The following is a 16,365-nucleotide window of genomic DNA, read 5'->3' as shown; positions in this document are numbered from 1 at the left end:
AATCAGGAAAAAGGTACATAATACTGTGAAATACGCATTTTTCAAACAGGAGAACAAATGCTGATAGAATAAACTCTGATCTTTTTATCAAACCCACTTTACTGCGTTATTTTAACACAAAGAAACATGAATTTAGGCCACTAAAGCAGGCACTCTTGTCTTCATTATTGGAACCTGGTATACCAGGTTCCCGTATATCAGTTGCTCCCACGGGAACCTGGTATACCAGGTTCCCGTAAGGAACAGGTTAAGTAAACTTCTATTGACAGAGATATGACATTGAATTCTGACAGAAGGGTATAAGTATACTTGAGCAAACAAAGGGCATTGGGAGAGATGGGACCATGTGAGAAAAGGTGTGGACTCACTCGTGTTCTGCTCCACTGTCTCACATATACCGCTCTGATCGACAAAGATGTAGTACTTCTCGCCGGGAAACAGGTCCATGACCGTGTAGGAGCTGGTGTCATTGGCCAGGTCCCTGCAGGTGGCATTGCCGTCCTCACCGTTGTAGCTGACGAAAACATACTCCTGGGTCCCGTTGCCCCAGGAGACGACGATGGTATCCGTGGAGATCATGGTGACTTCAAAAGTCCCAGTTGCAGATGGTTCTGAGCAGGAGAGAACAAGAATTATTGCTGAATGAAGACTTTAAAACGAGTGCCCTGGTGTTTTTCGAACCTGATTATTTCAGCCATTATCAGGATCTGCTTGCCCCGACTTAGTCACATTGTGTATAAACTAAAAAATACTGAGGTGTATAATTTGTAAATTCTGCACTTGCCAAGAGGCATAGCAGTTTGCAGAAAGAACGCGCAACTAACATTGGCCGAGGTCAAAATAGGTTATACTTCCCTGATCTGAGATTCCTAATGGAACACTACATGGCAAAGGTGGTTGGAGTTTACACTGGGACCTTATATAACTTACATAAATCAGGGAAAAGCCACATCCTTCCCTCACATCCCCCCTCAAAAAAAGAAAGAAAAAAAAAGAAAGAATCATCTGCATACCAGTTCTGAAACTGATGTCTAAGGGATTGCCCCTCACGTCGTCGGCCCCCGTCACTATGGTGACGGTCACATTGTACTCTTCATCCGGTGAAAGGCCCAGGAATCGGTGCATCACAGTAGTGGCGTTATCCCCTTGGTTCGCAGAATAAATACGCTCTGGAGATCTATTGACTCCATCACTGGGTGTGTATGTGACTTCGAAATAATTGTACACCCCTTCAGGGATGCCCCACATTATTTCGGCAGCACAAGAGGTGGCGTTGGTCAGTTGCAGGTCAACCGGGTCATTAGGAACTGGAAAACGACAAACATGTGGAAAAACTGTCACTGACTTTAATAGTAATAGTAGCCAATAACATGCATTTGAAAAACATGCAATATGTGATTAAAAAAAAAAATATCTGACAAACCATAATAATACTACATCAAAATGTTTCAATTAAAAAGAAAAAAAAAGAGCAATTTCTCAATATGAGCTTGATCAGCACCCTGTCTGGCTTGTAATAATGGTAGATTTGATCCCATTTCCCAAAAGGATCATTGAATTACTGTCAGAAATAAGATTTTTACAAAATATCAACCTTTCATCTCTCACTCTTCACCTCATGATCTAAATCTTAATACTACTGTGGAATATCGTATTTTTCAATGACACACCTAAGGCCATTATATGCATTGTTATCATCACAATGAAGTGACACAGACTCATGGACAGATAAAGTGGTAACCTGGATCTGAAAACTAAAACAAGTGCCTGTTTCTAGCAGCATAAGGCAAAGACACACACATAACAGCTTTCTATGACATGGCTATTGTTTCTGACCACTGATTGATATTCTGCTACACCACTGCCATAAAGTAAACATCATTGCCATCTAGTACAGTATTTTCACTTCACCCATGGTAAAGAAAATAAGAAAAAAATTGTACCTGTGTTTAGGGTTAGTGAGATGTCACACTCTGAGCCCCATCCAACGGACAGTGTGTAGGTAGCACCGGCAACGAGGCCAGTAAATTCGGCGTATCGCTCCGTGACATTCAGGCAGGAGCGGTTGCCCCCAGCCGGCTGGATACAGACCTCGTACTCCGCACCATCGGACAAGTCAGCCCAGCCAAAGGCGACGCTGGAGTTGGTCAGACTGGTGATGTTGAACAAACTGCCTAGTGAGCCTGGTGGTAAGAGTCAAATGAATAAATTTGTGCCAAACGATATCAGCATGTTTTCACACACACTTTGACAGTATGCAGCAAATAAAACAACTAATGTGCAAAGACAATTTTAACCACTTGTTAGAGTGGAAAACTTTTTAATCTCATATTTCCAGAGAATTCTAACCTCAAGCACCTTCTGATATGGAGATTCTCCCACCTGAAATCCCTAGCAAACTAGAGACTACAACTTGATGTGCGCAAAGCACACATCAAGAGCATGAAGTCCTTTGTGACCGGGGTCCAGGGCCTGGTCAAGGGCCCTGGAAGCTCTAGGATTCTAGATGCTCTCTTGTGATATCTCGGGCTTACTTTTCAAAATATATGTACGATGGCACTAAATACATGTAAGTAGTAATTCAATAATTCAAATGATATATTTTGGTCAAATAAAACTTCCTTTCATATAACATACACATCACAGCATTGACGCTAGACCTTGGATCCCCTTGGATGTGTGAAAATTTAATTCCAGGTTTTGAAAAGGTGTTTGGACAAGAGAAAGATCGTTTAAAGCTGGAGAATGGGAGATTTTGCGAAAGCGGGAGAGTTGGTGTCTCTGTATATCATTCATGCTGTCATGTTTCATGCACAGGAAGGATACCACTCATGGCATCCTAAGAATAAAAAGAAAAGTGGCTGTGACTTACTTGGACTGATGGAGACTGCGTTACTTTCACTCTGGCTAAGACCGACGCCTGCGATGGTGCTAATATTGACGACGACCGAAGGTCCATCAGTCAGACCTGTGAGTGGTAGTTCCAGATCCAGGGATTCACTGTCGTATACCAACTCCATCCGCGGAGGACTGCTACCATCGGAGAAGGTGATGCGATATCCGGTAAGATCACCGGCAGGCCGCCTCCACTGGACAGTGACCGAGTCCTCCTCCACGTACGCAAATGTAGCACAGATTGGTTGAAGAGGGACTGAGTGAGATTATGAAATACAAGGAGCAAAATAAAACTTAAACCTCTTTCAAACCTTTCCTAAATTGATATCAAATTCTCGGCTGGCACAATGCCTTGCAGTAATATTGACTTATGTCACCATGAGTGGTCAATCTATGAATGAAATATATTTAAGACATGATTAAAGTTTCTGATACTTTTTGATCCCCTTATAGAGGAACAACACTTTCTAGCATCTGTATGTAATTTATAATTGACTCACCGGTGTACTTTCTTAGCATCAGAACATCATCAGCGCACTGAAGCCCCACTCGCACCGTGTACTCCCGTCCGGGCAGCAGGCCAGTGAAGTTGGCCATGCGGGTGTCGCGAATGATGTCTGAAAACAGCTGGGTGCCATTGGCCACGGTGAGAGTGACAATGTAGTCGGTGATGCCAGCTATCTCGTCCCAGGTGACAGCAATGGAAGTGTGAGTGAGCTGTGTTACCATGATAGTGCCGGGCTCCAAGGGATCTATGGATATACAAATAAAATGCAAATGATGAACAATATTTATCTGCTACTGATGAGTCTGCCTAAATTCCTAATGATGAGACTGCCTCAATGCCTACTGATGAGTCTGCCTAAAAATGCAACAGTTCTAATTTCTTAAAAATTTATTAAATTCCCCCCCCCCCTCATCTGGACAAAATTCACGCAAAAATGTCACTATCTCAGAGACATTTCATTAAATCTGTTGGATCCAATCAAACCAATTCTTCAGTTGATTTACTAGGATAACAAACCTCAGAAGCATGGCAGTAACAATGTTCAATATGAAGCAATGTCTAATTAGGTGATACGCTATCAGCGTATCACCTATTGTGATTGTCAAAATCTCTCTTTATTTTTTTTTATTCTTCTTTCTTTCTGGACAATTTTGTGTCGTCAATATCTCAAGAATGACATTACGAAATAACATGACATTTTCAGTCAACATGTCTCATGACAAAATCTAGCCACAATAAGGTTTTCATGACAGTTACATATCTATGACGTCATCTAGGCGCCATTTTGTGATTTTCGGACCTTGTCACATGATCGATCATAACTTCATAACTAGATGTCATTTCTGTATCATTTTCGGTGGACATGAAGTTCAGGTCACGCTCTATCTTACTTTTTAACGCTAGTTACACAGGTCATCATTACGCGCGCGTAAGCGCGCGTCAAAATTTTAAAAGGCTCAAAACGACTTCCCAATGGGAAATCTCGAAGTTTCAGACAATTTTAAGCGTTTCAAACATTTTCTCGCGTGCGCGTCCGTCCGCGCAATTTCGCGCGCAGAGCCCGTAAGCAACATGAAAATGCAATTTTTTTGACTGATTTGGATTCCTGATACTTTGAGTAATAATATCCATTGATTTCCGATCGATTACGACCTATAACAAAGGAATGCACTGGCGTCAAAGTTGAAATTCCGCGTGCGCGTCTTTCTGCAAATATAGTGAAAAAACATGTCTTTGTTTATTTCGCCATAGCTCTTTAAATCGTCCGTTGACCCTATATTTCTATTGCATATTACAAAAGCATATGAATTGTAAGTAACATTCCAAGTATCAGTATTGCCAGGAATACGCGATGACGTCATCATATCGTCATTTTAAATCAAAAAAGTGGAATTGATTTTTTTGAGGTACTGTTTCTGACATTCATTTGCTCGTATCTCTGTTGTTTAAGCTCAATATAACCCCAAATTCAGATATGTTGCACTTTGAACATTTGCCTTTCAAGGCCATGTGATGGTTTTGAAATATGATGACGTCATCATACTAGAAATTGTGATTATAGGTAAAGACTCAAAATCAGACAAGTTTACGTGTTATGTCTATGGGAGGTGATTCTTTTTTAAACCATGCATTGACTTGACAACGTTTAAGCACCTTTACCTCATCTGATTTTACTCCATTTCCTCTGAAACATAAATATGTTGTAGCTGAGACAACAAGCTTTAGTAATCATGCATTTTATGTTTTCAAATCTCCTCATCAGGTTGACAATTTTGCAATTTAAAACTGAAAATGAGAATGCAATCTGTACGGAACGATTCCCAATTTTTCTTTGCAACTGTATATTGATCGAATCCACGCTGCCACTTGTGGGAAATTGAATAGCGCCATCACAAGTCAACACTGTCACGATAGTATTTAGATTTAAGTTTCGCACTCGATCTTCAGGACAGCCATGTGGCATAATCGGTTAGCGCGCTGGTTGTTCATAACGCCATACCGGAAGGCGAGAGGTTCGACTCCCGCAGGACTTTTATCCGTTCTTTCTTTTTTTCTCTTTTTTTTTTCGGCAGTTCAGCTTTACTCCGATGTCATTTATCGTATTACTTTATCAAGTGTACGTAACCCGTGAACACGGCTGCTCTATTCCCCTTGTTTTGTATTGGAGTTTGGAGATTGGGTTTGCTTCATTAATTTTGTCACACTTAATGTTGTAAATTGCCCCTTGTTACAGTGTCCCGCTTGCCACCTTTCGTTTGCTCTTTCCTTTTCTCTTCATTGGTTATTGTTATACTGTAACAGGATAGGTAGGAACATGTATGTTTAAATAACTTGCAGGAATGGGAGCTGAATTGATTAACTCTAGTCCAGGTGTATGGCGTCTCGCTCATCTCTTTGAAATTCCAGGTTGTTATTGTTTGACCCAATAACGAAGTTGTAGACAGGTTATATGTTGTTATAGAGGTATCTTGTGCCACATGAATGGAAAGCATCACTGTTTAGTAGTAGTAATGAACTTTTTCATGTTGTATATGGTATAAATATTTAAGATAAATATATATATATATATATATATATATATATATATATATATATATATATATATATATATATATATATATATATAAATAAAAAAAGATTAAAGATAAATTTCACATCCAATCTTCGGTACAGCCGTGTGGCTTTATAGTCACTTAGCGCGCTGCATGGTCATTATGCACTACCTTAGGACGAGATGTTCGAGACCCGCAGGACGCTATCATTTTTTTCTCTCTCTTTCTTTGTGTTTCTTTTGGCAGTTCAGCTTTATTCCGATCGATGTCATTTATCGTATTATCTTATCAATTATACTACCCCACGACACACAGTCGCTCAAGTTCCTCTTTTTTTTTTGTCGGAGGCTCTAGGTTGGATTTGCTTCATTTATCATACGTATTGTTTAAATTGCCCTTGGTACAGTGCCCCGCTTGCCACCTTTCCTTTTCCCTTTCCTTTTCTCTACGTTTGTTCCTGTTATATTGTCACAAGACAGGTCGGAAAATAATTTGCATAACTCAACTGGAGCAGGAATGGCAACTGAATGAATTAACTCTAGGCCAGGTGTATGGCGTCTCGCTCATCTCTTTGAAATTCCAGGATGTTATTGTTTGACGCAATAACGGAGTTGTAGACAGGTTTTATGTTGCTATAGAGGTATCTTGTGCCACATGAGTAGAAGGCATCACTGTTCAGTAGTAGTAATGAACTTTTTCATGTCCCTCCATGTCAATTATAGTGTGGTTTAAAGGGGTTGTGTGTCTATCTGCCAAAGAAAAGGAATAACTTATTTTCGTCATGGCTGTTTCTCTATACGTAGCCGTAGGTAATGAGTGTTGTTGGTATCTGAGCAGTGAAGAACAGAGCATCAGGCTAAAATCCCCCTTAGTTATCTTTCTTTATGAAGTCAATCCCTGCTAATGGAGTTACAGAATTATGTTATGACACGTTTCACTGAAAGTTTGTAAAGCAAAGTTTATGGACAAGGCAAGCAATTGTACATGAATATACCTACCATTGATTTCAGAGGGAAATTATGGTATGCATAAATGTAAGGGTATCATTGCTTTGGAATTGCTGAGACAATATGCTTGGCACGAGGGCTTCCACTTCTAATAACTGATCCCTTTGAAGATGTGTCGGTCACGGGTGATCGTCATGATTCATCTTTCACGTAGAAGCTTGCGTTCCACACTCTTGGTTCAAGAAGACTTACCATCATACTTCAAATTGTTATTAAAGGTAAAGACTCAAAATCAGACAAGTTTACGTGTTATCTCTATGGGAGGTGATTTTTTTTTTATGTGCATTAACTTGACAACGTTTAAGCACCTTTATCTCAGATGATTTTGCTCCATTTCCTCTGTAACTTAAGTGTGTGGTAACTGAGACAATAAGCTGCAGTAATCATGCATGTTATTCTTTGAAATCTCCTCATTAGTTTGACAATTTTGCAGTTTAAAACTGAAAATGAGAATGGAATGTGGACAAAACGATTCCTGATTCATCTTTCACATACATAAGTTTACGTTCCTCTTTTTTTTCTCGTCGAGACGTATGGCCGAGTGGTTAAAGGCGACGTCTCAGAGACGTGAGGTTGCACACGTGCGGGTTCGAACCCCACAAGATCACGAAACAAATTACTTAGCTATTTTACTTTTTTTTTCTTCAATTTTGTATTACATATATCGTCCATGTAGAAATCACATTCGTATATAAACGCACCTATACACACACACAGACACACACACACAACATATCCCTCTTTTTTGTGTTGGAGACCATATTGCTTCGACTGCTGCAAAATTTTGCAGGCTGACTTTGTCAAACTGATCATAATATGTAATGACGACGACGAAGGTGTTGTACTTTGAACAATTGTCTTTCAAGACCACATCATTGTTTTGTACTTTGATGACGTCATCACACTGAAAATTGTGATTAAAGGCAAGGTATCAAAACCAGCCGATTATAGGTTTTATGTTTACGGCACGTATTTTTCCCAAGTTGCCAGAAATGGCATAGCGACATCAGTAGTTACAAGGCCGCATTTCCGTCTAGCAATGCAATACATGTTCACGCGGCCACGTTGGTTGAGTGGGCATTGACTTTTCTCCCTGTAATATCTATACATTTCTTTTTTGCCTTACCATTTCCGTGGATGTCCCGTGGCCGAGAGGTTAGGGAAACGGTTTTGCATAACTCAATTATAACTTCAAGGTGTCTATATCACATTCTTTTCTTTGTCGATCACAGATGACCGACATCTGATAACCCCAAGCGTATCACCTAACTCGTCAGTCTGACGAGTTTCATATCTCGTTCCTTTCTTAGTTTTGGATTAAATGGTGGTGGCAATCAAGTATTATCTAGGCACACAGAGGCAAGATGATGAACAAGATGGTGGAAAGATTAGAAATATTTGCTGCATTTCATCTTTAAATCTACGTCCGACACGCACCAATGATGGCATTAACCGATGTCGGCCTGCTGTAGATCACACGGTCTCCTCCCGGGTACATCACCGTGGTGTACAGCGTGGCGATGAACTCAACGTTGGGCTCGTACTCCAGGGTGTACTCTGTCACTGTCTTGTCGGAGCTGTAGAACTCGCGCTGGCCGGCAACGAACAGCTCGTAGTGCGTGAAGTTGGACCGAGGTGGGTTCCAGAGCAGGGTGACAGCGGTGTCCGAGGTGTTCTGTACGGCCAAGAACCTGACGGGCTCCGGTCCTGATGGGAACAAAGTGACAAAAAATACAAAGTGACAGATGCACGGTCCCACCTTAGAAATTGTATTTTCATTCACTAGAATATATTGCTGCCATTTACAGCAGCTTCTACAGAAGAAGCCACTAGCAATGGAACATACACAAATACATTTCCTGTGTAATATCAGCGGTAGATGTGTACATAGTAGCACAAAAATTTTGCAACAAAAAAAGTACAATACAAGGCAGTTTTCGCACAACTGTCATGGTAGTATGCATAGTAGTGTTAAGTAAAAAAAAGAATTGAAAGTAGTTGAAGTAGAAATAGAAGAAGCATATAGTAACAGCAATAGTAGTCATGAAAGAAGCAGTAGAGGTGGTAGAAGCAGCATTGGTAAGGGTAGAAACAATACCTATAAAAAAGAGCTTAATGCAGATGCAGTTGCAGAAGTACAAAGTAGGATTGGTTGTTGTGTCTGTAATAGTAGCACTAACAATAACAGCTGGAGTAGTATAAATCAATAAATGTAGCATTACAATAGTAGTAGTAGTAGTAGTAGTAGTAGAAGAAGAAGAAGTAGAAGTAGTCGTAGTAGAAGTAGAAGTAGTAGTAGAAGTAATAGTAGTAGTAGTAGTAATAGTAGTAGTAGTAGAAGTAGTAGTAGTAGTAGAAGTAGTAGTAGTAGTAGAAATAGTAGTAATAGTAGTAGTAGTAGTAGTAGTAGTAGTAGTAGTAGTAGTAGTAGTAGTAGTAGTAGTAGTAGTAGTAGTAGTAGTAGTAGTAGTAGTCAGTAGTAGTAGTACTAGTACTAGTAGAAGTAGTAGTAGTAGCAGGAGTAACAGCCGTAGTCGAAGCAGCAGTAGAAGTACTCTTACTAAATGCGGTAGTACACAGCAACAGCAGTGGCACGGTGAGGCAATGGTAGTAGTATCACAACAATCAGTGGTACCATATTCCATTCCTGCTGATACTATCCCTACTACTACTACTTGTAAAAGTATAAGCACATATATTTAATAGCAGTATACTACTACAACAGTGGTTATAGTAGTAATAATAATATTAAAAAGAAATACACTTTTATTTGCAAGCTCGCAAGGAATATTTCTTTTCTCAAGGAAGTTAATGTTGTCTTTGACAAGTGGGCAAGTCAATGGGCTGCAATCATGATAGCATTATTTTCTGAAGACAGACTTGGTAATACACGGGTGCACAGAGGGCCAATGTCAGAAAAGTGTCACTGAATTATTGTGTCTTTTGCAATCAACACGGTGATGCACGTCAATATCACTTACTCGTGATGACGGTGGCAGAATCGACCTCAACCAAGTCACTCATGCCTGCCACTTCTACGAGAAGCTCTGGCTCGTACTGCGTGCCGGGCATGAGGCCGGTCAGATTCAGCGACGTCTGCTGCGATGTGCGGAACTCATCGCCTAGACGTACTAGGTAGTTCATTGCATCCGTGTAATCCGCCCAGACGAGGTTCACCGAGTTTGGCATTATCTCATCCACGTATAGGGTTTCTGGAGCTATGGCATCTGCAATGACACAATCGGAAGTAAAATTGCAGGTATTCAGTGCCTCCACACCTCCACATCAAAACTACTCTACTCATTTTGTCTGGAGTGGTATTCCATATATAACAGAAAGTAACAAGATAAAAATATAGACTGATATAACTGTCACAAAACATATTTTCTCATCCAGAAATATGAAACTTCAGATCCCTAAAAAACTAGTTATAGTCATACTGCCTGTGAATGTACTTTATTTGCTTGATTTGAATTTACACCATGAGTGCCTCTGCCAGCTGCACGTTTCATTTATCATGTTATATAATGTTTAAAAAAATGTTGAAAGACACTTCCAATGTTTTCCATTTAGCTAACATTTGCCCCTGTCCCGATTCAACAAAAGACAAAGAATTAGATAACCAAAATAGTGATCGTTAGATTAAGTTAGATTAGCTTAAGTACAACCGTAAAATATTCAATGGGTCAGGCTACTGGGAGATATCATTTGAGGGGGAATATATTTATGGAAAACAAGAATCATCATCTGCATATTACCTGTAGCTCCTTGCACAGTCTGTATCTCTGAGTCAACGTCTCCACTCGAGACTGAACACATTGCATCAAAGGTTTGGCTGGGTGGAAACTTCGCATCAATGACCACTAGTGCAGCGCTCGGCCCAGTGTAAGATCCCAGTGGGGTGGGATCCGATATATCCAGTTCGTAAGAATCAAAGACGCCCGACTCTACAAATATTTTGTACTGCAGGAGAGTGGGAAACATGCTGTGGGAAGAAACTGAGCAATTGAGCCCCGATGGAGCTGCGGAGAATGAAAAGGGGGAGGAGGGGTAGAAAAGATGCATGTTCATAACAGCTACGTAGGCTGTACATCAACTGAGTAAGTTGGAAGAGAAATACATTGTACACCTGTTTTTAACAGTTACTGTGTTTTGTTGGCTGATTAACCCCCACACTGGAATGCCTTCCTTGCCAAATGGAAAGATGTCTACAGAGATGTCTGGAAATTAAAGGACAGGTTCACCTTCATAGACATGTGGGTTGAGTGAATGCAGCAAAATTAGTAGAACACATCATTGAGAGTTTGAGGAAAATCGGACAATCCGTTCAAAAGTTATGAATTTTTGAAGTTTCTGCTCACTCAAGGCTGGATAAGAAGACTACTATAGCTTGTGATGTCACATGAGTACAACGATATAAAGAAAGAATAAAGAAACTTCAACATATTTTCACTTTTCTCGCATAACAAAAGAACACTTGACTTCTCTCTTTCAGAAGGCAGGGGGAATAATATTACCCTCAACATAATTATATGTCAGTAACAAGTCGAAGAAATGTGCACTTTATTCAAAAAGTAAAGTTTTGAGAAATTCTCTTGTTATTTTCTTTCTATGGTTGTATGACATCATACACTGTAGTAGTCTTCTCATCCAGCAGTGACTACACAGATACTTGAAAAATTCATAACTTTTTAACGGATTGTCCGATTTTCCCCAAACTTTCACTGATGTGTTCTACTAATATTGCTGCATTCACTCAATCCACATATATATGAAGGTGGACTTGTCCTTTAATTGTCAATACAAAGAGAACACCTGGGGGGTGTTTCATCAACGCTTGTCAGCGCCGACAACTGTCGGCACTGACCAATTTCAGCAAAATCCTTGGTTTTGATTGGCTGAGATGCTCTGGTCACTGACTGTTACTATGGTGATTCAAGTTGTCAGCGCCGACAAACGTTGATGAAACACCCCCCTGATCTCCACTATGTCACCACAGCCTTCTAGATCAATTCAGGCACAGTGATACACCTAAGTGGGCTTACTATTACTTTCTAAGTAGGTCAAATTTGGGAGAGAATACTGAATGTTTTAAGCAAGAAAACTTGAAAAAATTTGGGAAGTATCTGTGCACAATAAGGGTTATGATGAAATTATGTACAGACAACTGAACCTCTATGCCTCTCTTGTACATGATTATCAAGCAAACACTGTTATCGTAAGTCTTGCGCCTTACAAAGTCCAGTAATGTACCATTCAAGTTGCTTTGCCAAAATACAAATAACCTTTACAGACAAGTGCAAAGAAGTTTCATGCTTAATTTGGGAGGTGTAGTAGTATTGTAGTTTTGTTTTGTTTTGCTTTGTTTCTTAGTTTTGGCTTTCAAGAAGGCTGGAGAGTGCTTACCAAGGGTATATGATGTCTGGGCTAGAAGTTCCCTTCGCCCGTTAGCCAGCTGCACGGTGAGGATGAAGGCGTACCTCTTGCCCGGTGCTAGGCCAGAGAACTCCTTGGACAATGCTGTGGTGTTGGTCACGGAATCGTTGAGCAGAGGTGGGATGTTGGTGAGGAGGTAGTAGAGGGCGCTATTCACGGGATCCCAAGAGACACGGACGCCCGTGTCACCTACAGGTTCCACCATCACCACATTTTCAACTGGTGTTGCACGGCAAGCAAAAAAGAGAAGACAAAATTGCCATTCAGAGAATTTAGAATTCATATTCAAGCTGACCAATATTCTACAGCATGAGTCAATCTCTTGTATCCTTAAAACTTTATCATTCAAACAAATTCCAGGCCCTACTCCACGATAGCAAGCATTTTCAAAGAGAGAGAAAAACAAAATCAAGGTTTATCGAGTAATATTTCACTTTGATTACAGTAACACCCACTCACATATCCTATTAACCCATGGAGGACAAGTCTCGAGTATACTCGGGCAAGTGCCTATGGGAAGTGCGTGCTGTAGCAAAATCAGCCCATCCTCAACAAGTTTGAGGTGTGAACAGAGTTAAGAAAAAGGACAAAGATGCGATGACTTGTCATATTTCATGGACTGTGTATACCAAAGGTCTGGGCTAGGTCTGGGCCAACAAAAAGAGGGCTATCCTCAAAATCTTGGCCACGATGGCAGCATCAACTCACAGTAATCGGATCATACTACCCTACAGCTTGGCTATGCAGTGGCGGATCCAGAGGGGGGCAGACCGGGCGTGTACCCCTCTTTATTTTTTGTTAAAATAATAGAAATAAAAAGATAAAGATGAGATGAAACCCCGAAGTTGCACAAAAAATATTCTTTGCGCACCCCCTTTACAAAATTCCTAGATCCGCCCCTGCTATGCCCTATAGTTTCTAAACAATGAACCTAAATTCACACAAGAGCAATGTACATGTATAATATAAATCTGTTACCTCCTCAGCTGTTAATGGAATGAAACTGTCATAGGTAACTGAAGGATTAGTTTCATAATGCAACATACAGCATAAGACCCATTTCTAATACTGTAAAACAAGGAATGTTTGTGTGCATTTTGAATTTTGCAAATTTCACGAGCGGCAACATTCGCAAAATTGGAATGCACGTGAAAGTTCTTGTCTACATAATATGCATTGGATGCCAGTGGTACTAAAGTCACGAAAATTTCATGCTGCGAAAAAGGCCGTCAGCTCCAATTTGCGAAATTTTCATGCTGCAAAAATATTTATATAATATTGACTGGCCCTGAGGGAGGTACCAGAAAATATTGCCCAAACTGAAAGCATATTGCCCGAGTCGAAGACGAGGGCAATATGTTTTCAGTGAGGGCAATATTTATCTGGTACCTCCCGAAAGAAAGGCCAGTCAATATCATAATTATTACCTATCCCCCTAGGTAAATTAAGAAAATATGTAAATACGGCTATACACTATATATGATACAGATCAAGCCACATTTGACTACCTGTAGACCATCAACATGTTGAATAATTGCAAAATTGTTCATCAATGTATATCATTCAACTCCAACGTCAAAGATACATGGAGTTGTAACAGGCAAACTTCAAACTTCTGAACGTTCTTACACTTTATTTTTACTTCTCTATTAAAAGTTTGAGAGTTGTAAAACTGATGGTCACTGTGCAATTACTGATCACAAATGGACTAGTCATTGCCTAATGCTGCTGTAAGTAGTCGACCTTGTATGAGTTGATTTATCAGCGTTCTTCTGCGGTGCGTGTAACTGACACGTCCTGGAATGTTTTCTTTTCGTGGTCGATCGGTGGGGAGAGAGATTCCACTCTTTCTCTTCCCACCTCCCCAAACCGGAAGATTGCACTGTTTGCACATACTGTTACTGTTACGCAGCGACGTGGCGAAAAGCATATTGACCGCTGACCTTTAACCCTGCAAAATAACAACTCCTGACCTTTAACCCTGCAAAATAACAACCGGAATTGCCTCGCAAAACTCCCTCGTATAGGTAATAATATGTTTTACAGGACTCACTGGTTCTCTGTGTTAAGACAGCAGGCTCTCCCTGTATTCCATCCACGGTGGTGACAACACTAATGGTGTACAGTGTGCCGGGCTCTAGATTCTCTATGAGGAGGCTGAGCTCTTCATCTGGTCCGATAGTCCTTTCCTCGACTATGATGGGAGGGTTGCCATACTTGACTGTGATTTCATATCTGCACATGAGGTATGAAATAAAAGCAAGGGAAAGGATTAATAAAAGCCATGCACATAAAAATCAGACCACTCTGTAGTACTCTATTCCCCTTCCCTCTCCCCTCCCTGCCCCCCCCCCAATTTTTTTTTTTTTTTTTTTTTTTTGCAATTTGTTTGAAACTGTTGAACATCTCACTAAAGTGCTAAGATGCAAGTAGATAACTGCTACTCACTCAAATGGAGTATTCTGTCTCTTTCTACAGGGGATGGCATAGCACATATCACAGCTCAGCAAGATTCCCCAGGACTCAAACCCACATTATTTGATTGTAAGGCAGACATGCTACGGACTGAGCAGCCAAGATGCCCTACACAGATGACATGAAGGATAATTTTGAATGTGCTTGTTGTCGTACAAAAGGACATGCTGATCTCTGCATATACCTGTCAAAGTTTCCTTGGGCTGGAAGCCAGTAGAATGACAGGCACGTCTGGGTGAAGAAAGCCACCGTCAAATTCAGGGCTTCACTGGGACCTGTTGAGGAAGATATCAGATGCCGGGAGGTGTTAAATTCAAACATAATGAAATAAAGCATGAGCAATGTCACCACTTCTTCCCCCTGCACTCATGACATCAGCAAACGGTAAAATCAAAAGCTCAGGCACTGCATGCTGACTTTGGGTGCTTGCTTATCAATTAGACACGTGCAATTTCAAACAATAACAACAAAACCCTGTTAGTTCATTACTAAAAGATACAAGCTACTGATCAATTTGTGATGGGCATATAATGATGTTTAAAAACACAGATGACTTAGGACACAAAGTTTGAATCTGCCTTTTTGTTTTCTCTGGGGATGAAAAAGAGAAATATACTTCACAAGCATTTGTATCCATAGTTACTGTTGGATTTTCAAAGAGGCTTGATGGCAAATTATTTTCAGTTAAGCTTGACAAAACATTGAACCTATAATATACAATGCAGCAAAAGGACTTATGTCACTATTGACAGATTTGCAGAGACACAACAGTCAATGAGTTTTAGTGAGTATGTAGGAAAGCAGGAGGTACATGGGCTCACATGTGGTCTGCACTACAGAGTCGCTGACGTCGGTGCCGTTGATGTACAGGACGATGGTGTAACGGACGCCGCTCATGAGGCCCTCCAGGGTGTAGGCCAGCACGGAGAGGTCCAGCTCGACCGAGATGGGCGTCATGCCCTCGGGCATGGCCACGAGGGTAAAGGCAGTGGCCGCTGGATTTGTCGTGTTCCCCCAAGTCAGTGCGATGCTGTCAGCTCGTACCTCACCCACGTTGAGGGTTTCTGCCTCGGGACATGCTGCAATGGTAGAAGGCGACAAGGGCAGGGTTAGTTGGATATAAATGTGCATATTTGCATTATGATAATATGCAGGAATCCTGCTAACTTATTTCTTGGCTAGCAGGGATCTACATGTAGAATATTGACTCTCGATACCAAATAGAATCCACAAGAACTCCGATCTAGTTTCTATGCACTGTCAAGCACAGTGGTGCTTTTAAAATTCAAACCCTGAAACATACAATCCTTTGTGCATGTATAAGTATGCATACACTGTGCAAGTATGTGCACATCTAAAAAAAAACACCCTATAACAAAGCAAACAGCCTTTCAATAGGAAAACAGCAAAAGATTGGTGACAAATTTGTCAAAGAACCTCTTTTTTTTTTTGTTAATTAAAAAAGCCCTATGCTTTCAACAACTCCAAACAC

General features: G+C 40.6%; 1 protein-coding gene across 1 annotated transcript in view; it reads right to left on the bottom strand.

The window, feature by feature from the left end:
- The window catches only part of LOC140228459 (collagen alpha-1(XII) chain-like), a 39,495-nt gene that overhangs the window by 1,571 nt on the left and 21,559 nt on the right, over positions 1–16,365 (bottom strand). The window contains exons 20-31 of the mRNA XM_072308673.1: positions 15,695–15,952; positions 15,058–15,148; positions 14,452–14,633; positions 12,369–12,617; positions 10,721–10,984; positions 9,944–10,189; positions 8,400–8,669; positions 3,396–3,647; positions 2,873–3,151; positions 1,944–2,183; positions 1,014–1,307; positions 369–611 (exon numbers count right to left, since the gene is read on the bottom strand). Coding sequence (XP_072164774.1) covers positions 369–611; positions 1,014–1,307; positions 1,944–2,183; positions 2,873–3,151; positions 3,396–3,647; positions 8,400–8,669; positions 9,944–10,189; positions 10,721–10,984; positions 12,369–12,617; positions 14,452–14,633; positions 15,058–15,148; positions 15,695–15,952 — 2,868 coding nt within the window. The remainder of the gene's footprint in view (positions 1–368; positions 612–1,013; positions 1,308–1,943; positions 2,184–2,872; positions 3,152–3,395; positions 3,648–8,399; positions 8,670–9,943; positions 10,190–10,720; positions 10,985–12,368; positions 12,618–14,451; positions 14,634–15,057; positions 15,149–15,694; positions 15,953–16,365) is intronic.

This window comes from Diadema setosum, chromosome 5 (assembly GCF_964275005.1).
Source record: "Diadema setosum chromosome 5, eeDiaSeto1, whole genome shotgun sequence".
NCBI lineage: Eukaryota > Metazoa > Echinodermata > Echinoidea > Diadematoida > Diadematidae > Diadema > Diadema setosum.
The sequence above is the reverse complement of the archived record's forward strand: the minus strand, read 5'-3'. Positions and strand labels throughout refer to the sequence as shown.